Below are 8093 nucleotides of genomic sequence, written 5' to 3'. Positions count from 1 at the left end.
GTCATGACGGATTCACAAAGCTACACCCTGGGACAATGAACCTCAAGCATTTCACTCTGTTTTCTGCTGCACACCAAAGACCAACCCTGATCCTAGTTGAGCTCTCATACTTGTCAACATGCACATTAACTGGGGCATCAGAGTGGAACAATAAAGGCCTGCTTGTAAGAAAAAAAGGGACTGAAGTACACGGAAATATTATAAGTTGTCTTTTGTAACTTCTGATTTCTTTTGCAGACTTTTTTTTTCTCCTGTTTTCCAACCTCAAAGCTAATAAAGCTGTTAAAAAGTGTCTGATTTCACAATAATTGTGTGTGTGTGTGTGTGTGTTCTGTGAAGGGTTTTTTGGAAGCTACGTGAATATTTTAACACACAATGCTCCCCATCAGCTCACTGTCAGGCATGCGAGAGTGTGTTGGATACTTTACCACATTACATTAGGACACAGTCCTTGTCAAAGGGTTTAAGGATGAGTTGCAGTTATGCAAATATGCGGCTGCGAGTGATATAGGCAGCGATTCAATCGACAGACATAATGAAACGAAGATTATAATAACACAAACTGATTATGGGGCAGCTATATTGCTATTTAGTTCTGGATCATGGCAACAGTAATAACAACAACAAGACAATACCTCGGTTCAAAGGTGTGGGCAGACAAACAAACACAAAGTAATCAGAATTAATTTAATTTAATTACCAGGCACGCAGAACAAATCCCTCCTGAGGAAAAGCAGAGTAGCACTAAATTTCTGATGAGTAAGAGATATAAAGACCTGACATCACTTTAAAATCAAACATGCTGAACCTAAGTGAACACATTTATCTACAACTTTATCGTCTTAAGGACACTTCAGTCCTTTTTTTGTAGCGCCTCATTGCTTTGGGTACCTTTGTCTGCAAGTTTATATTTGATATACTTTCATATATTACTTATTACTGATTCTGAATATAATTCATCAGCTATGAGCTTTTAACTTTATTTAGTTTGGTAATCTGTCATTAATCATCAGTGTGTATGCTCTGTAAATCTGGGTGACTAAGAAGGTGCACTGTCTGCCCACCAGAGGGCAGCATATGACCTTCTGGAACTTCCACATTTGTTCATTACGGACTTTTCCAAGGAAAAACTACATAGCGTTTATTAAGTATTATATCAGTTTTATATAAGTCGAACTAAAGCAAATAGGTTAGATTCTTCCATAGTCCCTGTTTCTTAATGGTTACATGGCTAAGACACAAAATGTTCCTTGAGTACCTTTAGTACTGTCTTTGATGTGCATCATTACGCTGCGAGTGTCTGAACAAGAAGAAGAAGACGAAGAAACTGCTATTAAAGATCAAACACTCTTTATTGAACTCAAGAGAACTAAAAGCAAAACATGTGGGTTAAGGTTTTGCCTGTCTGCGCTGATAATCAATTATCATCGCCGTTAAGTTCAAAACATATATCGAGGATGAAGTTATGCATTTTAAAAGTCTGAAAATCAAAATCCAAAAACAACAAAGCATCGGTAGAGTCACTTGTTTGCCCTACGGGATGCGAAGTAAAAGCAGATGAATTCTTCTTTGAGGCCTCAGTAGAAGGCAAGCTGAGCTCAGGAGCTGCTCCTAATGTCTCACGTGAAGTGATCCACAGCAAGCGCTCGATCACGAGGCGATTCGTGATTCACTGCGCGAGCGCCGTGGGAGCAATTTGATCAAACAGACATACAAAATAAAGCAACTTCACAACAAAATAGAGTTGGCAGCAGGTTTCAGCTGTAACACGTCGTTCTGTAGAAGCCATGGTAAGGTAAACAGGTAAACATAAAAATAACTTAAACATAAATAGATCATATTTGAATGCATGTTGGACCGCAGTTGCACACTGCAGGGTGACGCTCGTGTCTGCCTCCTCATCCTAAACGTGTTTTTCTTGCAAAGGGGCAATTGCTTCCCCGTTCTTCAACCTTGCTTTTTTTTTTTTGCTTTTTTGGGGGGGGTTTTAGGGTTTTGGTTTGAGGTTGTTCTTGTTGCCCAATTCTTTGGAAGTTTTGGTTTTTTTTAAATTTTCAAACGTTTTTTTTTCCGACCAAGATTTTTCTGCGTAAGTGAACACAGCACCATTTAAATACAACATAAAAAAACACCTGAAAACGCTATTAAGTCCGATTTCGTGCAGCAGCAGTCAAGTTTTTCTCGCAGGTTTGTGATAAGTAGTGTGAGGCAAGGCCAAACGGCTCAGCACCTTGAAGGCACGCTGGAATAATAAGCCAATTATCTTCTTAACTTCGTCCCAGGTGTTTTTCAGATATAAATTGATTTTTCATTTCACGCTGCTTCGCCCACTTAATGCCTAGTGCATCGATGAAAACTCAGTACGCATCAGTCAAGCTGTTTGGTCTGGTCTTCGCGCATGCCCAAACGGCCCCTTCTAAAGCTCATTTTGCCCTAATTCACCTACGCATATACGCACAGACGCATGCGTGTGCTTTAAAAACTACAGCCCAACACTGGTTTCAAATGTATAAAAACAAAACAAAAAACCAACTCAAATATCAAACTGAACATGAAAATCTGACATAAGACTCAAGTGTTTGGCAAAGAAACAAACAAACATGCTGAAGCCCGCACGAGTAAAGGCTCGCAGATTCACTCATTCCAAATCCAAAGAAAGCTGCCGTGACGATGAAGATGAAGAAGATGGCGATGATGGCGTCATGATTTCCCCATCATGCACTGAGAAACCTCTCGGTGCCCTTCCACAGAAAGGAGTGTCCCTTACAATCGAATGTCATAAGATTTAAACGTAAAACTCTGTATTTTACACGTTTATAATGCGACAGACGAGACGTGTGGCGCCACTCTCATATAGATATGAAATTTCTAATTTGCTTTATGCGTCTGACACTAAATAAATCTTTCGAGAAAAGGGAGAAAATAATATCATATTTACAAGGTGACTTTTGGCATCCATATTCAGTTCTATATTACCACGACATGAGTTATGTGACAAACTGGTGCATCCGCAGTTTGAAACAATAAAAAATACAAAGAAGAAGAAGAAAAAAGAAAGAATAAAACAAAAACAAAGGTTTGGCATGTCGATTTGATCATTTTTGATATAAGAGTTTTGTTAAAATATAAAATCAAAACGCAACAGGGACTGGCAATAAACCTTTGCTATCACACGACCCAGTAAGTATAATTATTTGTCATATACAGTATTCAAAGGACTCCTGAAAACTCCCAAGCACGATACAAAGAAGGACAAGCCGGTTAGTATATACATGTACAGTCTCTTACAGCTGTGCTCAGTTGGATAAGTGTCCCTTCCTTCTCTTTCTAATACTCTGGATATATAAAAAAACAGAACAAAACAAAAGGATTTCTGTACAGTCTTCCCCGTTGCCCCAACCTTCCCTGGGAGATTATTGTCCTTTTGAATGGCCAATCCTCTGTCCATTCTGTGATTGGCCTTGACTTAAACCACCTCTATCTCTGTGGCATCGGATGATCTAAAACATTGCTTTCCCTCTCTCAGAGTTCTTTCTGATTGGCTGTTAGATGAACCATTCCTTCTTTGATTCGTCAATGGTTTCTGGGTTGTCGGTGCCGATGATGGCCGTATCCGCTGATTCCGCGGCCGACTCCCCGCTGCCCTTTGCCTCGTTGGTGTGGTAAGTGCCTTTGTGACGGAACATGTAGCGGATCAGGAACACCAGAGTGCATAAGATGGTGAAGATCACCACTGCAATAATACCTGTAGTAGAGACAGAGAGGCTTTTTCAAATACTGCTACCAACCTGCTCCGACCATGAAATTCCTCATATGAGTCAATGTCTAAGCAAAGGCAAACACAGCCTGCTTCTGCCATCTCAACTGGGAGATTAATGCAATAACAATGTATGTAATGCGATGTTTGTAATGTAATTAGAAACATTAGTGAACTGTAGTCTGTTTTTGGTACTTTTTGGACAGAAAGAAGGAATTTGACTGTCACTTGAAAAGTATAAAGCAGACGTTTTTAATAATTAACTATGATCAGAATGTCTGTGATGTAGCAGCTCATCCAGGTCACGATCTATCACAACCACTGGTTATTGTAATGTGTGAAGCACAGAGAGCAAATAAATAGTAAATGGGGCACTTAGCACTCAAGGCAGTTTCTTCTACAAGCCTCATTCACCCAATCACACACACTTTTTTTTTATACCAAAACTCCTTGTCTAACATTTACACACACTTCAGCGGATGCATCAGGTGGCAGCTTGGGGTTCAGTATCTCGCCCAAAGAAACTTTGACCTGCAGACTAGAGGACACAGGGATCGCCACATTCTACCTCCTGAACCACAGCCGACCCAAGCGATAAAGCCCTGCTCAAATGTTTTGGGCAAGACACTTACCCCTCCCAAAGTAAAAGCTAGTGAAGATCAAAAGGTGCTACATAAATGCCAACCATGTGGCTGTAGCTCAGGAGGCAGAGAAGGTCATCCACTATGCTGCAGTCTGCATGCCAAGCAAGCTACAGCAAGATACTGAACCCAGAGTTGCTCTCCGTTCCATTTATTAAAGTTTGACTGTCAGATAGAGAGTACTTAGGCTATACTTAGAACTATAGAATAAATTAATAATAAACTCACTGAAAACTTTAAAGACCTCTTAAATGTGGAAAATCAATTAGCAATAAAAAAACCACGTTTAAGCACTTTTAACTTGATGATATGATAATGGCACTTTGTACCTCCAATGATGGCAGAGTCCCTGTTGACTCCATCGGGAATCACTCTCTCCTCATTAAAGGGGAACACTGCATCTAAACAAGGAATGAGAGAAAGACACAAAAACAAGCTGAAACAACAGTGCACATAGAAATGCCCAGCAGATCAGGAAAGTTCCTTTTATATACGTACGATCTCTATCAACACAGAGCTTAATGGCGTCTCTGATGTTCTTCAGCAGTTAAAAGTCAAAAGGAACGATTGGTTGGAGAACGTTTGCTAATTAATAATCACGTGTCTTTGTCCTGTCTTCCTTCCTTCAACCCTAACCGGTCGTGGCAGATGGCCACCCGTCCACGAGCCTCGTTCTGCTCGAGGTTTCTTCCTGTTAAAGGGAGTTTTTCTTTCCTGCTGTCACCAAAATGCATGCTCATAGGGGGTCAGCTAGATGCATATAAAATTACTACTGATAGATAAATAAATATATTACTACACCGTCTCATGCATTTCATGGTTTTCATTAATCATTCATCGAGCTCAAGCAGTTTACACGCCTGCTGCCACCGTTTAATTGCAGTGATATTCCCTGGATGTACAAGGAGTGGATATGAAAGGAGTTGAGATGAGTGGAGGGTGTGTAATAAAAGAAAGAAGTAAAATGACATTGCTGAAATTGCCAATAACGTCTCTCAGCAGAGAGCTGCTAACGCTCTGCAGGCTTCCATAATCGAGCAGTTCTGTGCAAACACAACCTCAATATGCATATTTTAACACAGGAAAAACATCACCCTGCTATGAGCCCGTCAGCTATTTGTAATGCAGGCTGTACTGCCCATAGTTCTCCTGGGAAGTCACAAGCATGAGTAAGAATCAGTTTTAGCAAGCAGAATCATGGCCTGAATGCTTTGTTGTGCCAAACACATTTATTTTGCCAAGACGACCACTACAGTGTCTCTGTAGGTGCCTCTTGTTATTCTTTTTGTTTCGTTTTATTATTTTATTTTATTATTCGCATTATTATCAGAGTGGGGATTACGCTGGATTGGACAGGAGGTGAGGGCCAGGTGGGGGAAAGTCAGTAGAAGTCAGTGGAGGAATAGAAAAAGAAAAGGGAAAGAAAGGGGTTAAGGCCCAATCTAAATCAATAATTTGAACCTACATAGTTTCAGGCAAATTAAACAATAGGCCAGAAAATACAGCTAGAATTTTTCTCTATTCTATTATTTTTTTGCTCATATAGAATAAACATGCTAGTCCACGCTTTGGTTCTCCAAAGCATGAAATCAACATGCCAGCAGGACGAGATACTATATTTAACGTCAAGAAGTCACTAGTAAGCAAGGAAGGTATGAAGTACGTTCCAGGGTCCTTCTATGCAAAAAACGATTAAGCTAGGTGGCTAATATGTATTTACATTTACAGTGCCCAGTGATTATTGGTGACCACCAGTGCTACCTCTCAGCCTCCTAGTAGATGCATCTATGGTATAAATGTGAAAATCCCAGGTGATTTTCAGATATGTTAACCTCTGACGTTGATCTCAAGGTTGAGGTCAGTAAGATTTGAACTTGTCCAAGAATTGTAGTAGATGCACATATGGTATGGATTTTAAAAAATACTATGACGATTGGTTCTCAAGTTATCGCATTCGTATAACTTGGTATCCACGTCGCCCGCCTGGCAGGGTGACGGCAAAACCCCATCAGCCTTTTTACGGTGTGACCCATCATTGGGTCACACTTCAAAAATATAATATTTTAAGCTTTCAATTTTTTCCTTTTAATTTAAGTTTGCTTATAAGCTCCTTACACGGACTCGCTCCAACCTGATTGGGTGAGTTCATCATGTTAAAACTGAATTTTAGTGAAAAAGTTACCAGAGCCTCTGCTAGAAGTAGTGAGATTATAATAATAATTCAGCTGCTATACATCAAACAACAGCTAAAGAGGGACCACATCTGTGAGCATTCATTTTATGCTAATTATGTATTAAGTGTCATATTTCATGGTGTACGCCTTCTTATTTATTTCCTTTGTATTTTCGTATGCACCATGGATTTTTATTTATTATTTATGGATTTTTATGTTGTAATTTTATGTATTTCTTATCTGGACTATATTGTTGTGCATTGTCTGGTGGTGTTTTTTTTTTTTTTTAAATATTTTTTTCTTATTTATTGTTTTGAAATTTAAATCATGGTTACCTCTGCTGCCTGCATATGCTTGGATGTAATTGGATAAAACTACAATGTATTTAAAAACAGAATAGAAAGGTGAGAACACAGAAAAGTAAACTGACAGAAACGGGAAAGGATGTCATCACCAACAAAAAGAAACTAATGCAAAAGAGTCGACTTGGCATCGCACAATCATTACGAAAGTGGAAGGATGGAGGGAGGTCTCAATATGTTATAGATCTGAGCTATCTATAGAGAACCTAAGGCAACATAAATAATAATCCACTTTGTAGACGGATGGCTGCGAGCAGACTTCGAGTGAGGACCTGGAGTCGAGATCGATGGACTGGATCAATTTCAGAGAGCTCAACGCTCCCAAAGGCACAGTTGGCACAGAGCCTGAGGAAAACGGATGCTTCCAGAATGATGACACTAAAAATACTAAAGACTGCCGCTGGATATATCATTAGTCTGTGTGTGTGTGTGTGTGTGTGCATGTGTATGTGTGTGTGTGTGTGTGTGTGTACGAACATGAAAACACACAAGTCTTAAACTAGCATTTCGAGGATACTTAATGAACTCTTGCTCTGCCGTGAAGAAAAACTTGGGGCTATAAGCTCTCCTTTGCCACCCAGAACTAACACATCTGCATTAACTGTTCAGACTGCACAGCGTTGCTTTTTCTTATCAGTGAGAAAAATGAAAAATCAACCTGTTGAGCATGTTCCACTCACCTGTTTTGTCCAGATGCCAGGGATCTGTTGCAGCAGACATTGGTGGGATAGTGAGAGGTGATGCCCCGCAGTTGGACTCCACCAGTTTACCCTGGTAAGATGCAGGTGACGCAGCTGCAGGCTGCTTTTCTGTTGGCGTTGCCTGAGACTTTACGGCTGTTCTGAGTGCAGACTTGAGTGGGGCAATTCCGTTGAACTCCACCCGCGACAGGCAGCCAATGAAACCTGGGGTGTTGTAACGCTCGATGATGACTGGGTCTATGTGTCCAGTTTCTGCACAGAGACAGGATCAGAGAGAAGCTGTCATCACCAGATGACTTTTAAAGAACCTATCTGTTGAATGTTTACTGAGACAGGTTAGTTATCTGGAACTAGAGATGGCACGATACCACTTTTTTATGTCCGATACTGATACCGATATCATAAATTTGGATATCTGCCGATACCGATATGAATCCGATATAGTGTTTTTTAATCAA

General features: G+C 40.1%; 1 protein-coding gene across 1 annotated transcript in view; it reads right to left on the bottom strand.

The window, feature by feature from the left end:
* Positions 1-3090: 3090 nt before the first annotated feature.
* cntnap2a (contactin associated protein 2a) overlaps positions 3091-8093 on the bottom strand; it is a 384903-nt gene continuing 379900 nt past the window's right edge. Inside the window, exons 23-25 of the mRNA XM_013915179.1 lie at positions 7615-7887; positions 4728-4799; positions 3091-3745 (exon numbers count right to left, since the gene is read on the bottom strand). Of these exons, the coding sequence (XP_013770633.1) occupies positions 3546-3745; positions 4728-4799; positions 7615-7887 (545 nt within the window). The 3' untranslated portion in view covers positions 3091-3545. The remainder of the gene's footprint in view (positions 3746-4727; positions 4800-7614; positions 7888-8093) is intronic.

Source organism: Pundamilia nyererei, unplaced genomic scaffold (assembly GCF_000239375.1).
Source record: "Pundamilia nyererei isolate P.nyererei 1_Seehausen unplaced genomic scaffold, PunNye1.0 scaffold00007, whole genome shotgun sequence".
NCBI lineage: Eukaryota > Metazoa > Chordata > Actinopteri > Cichliformes > Cichlidae > Pundamilia > Pundamilia nyererei.
The sequence above is the reverse complement of the archived record's forward strand: the minus strand, read 5'-3'. Positions and strand labels throughout refer to the sequence as shown.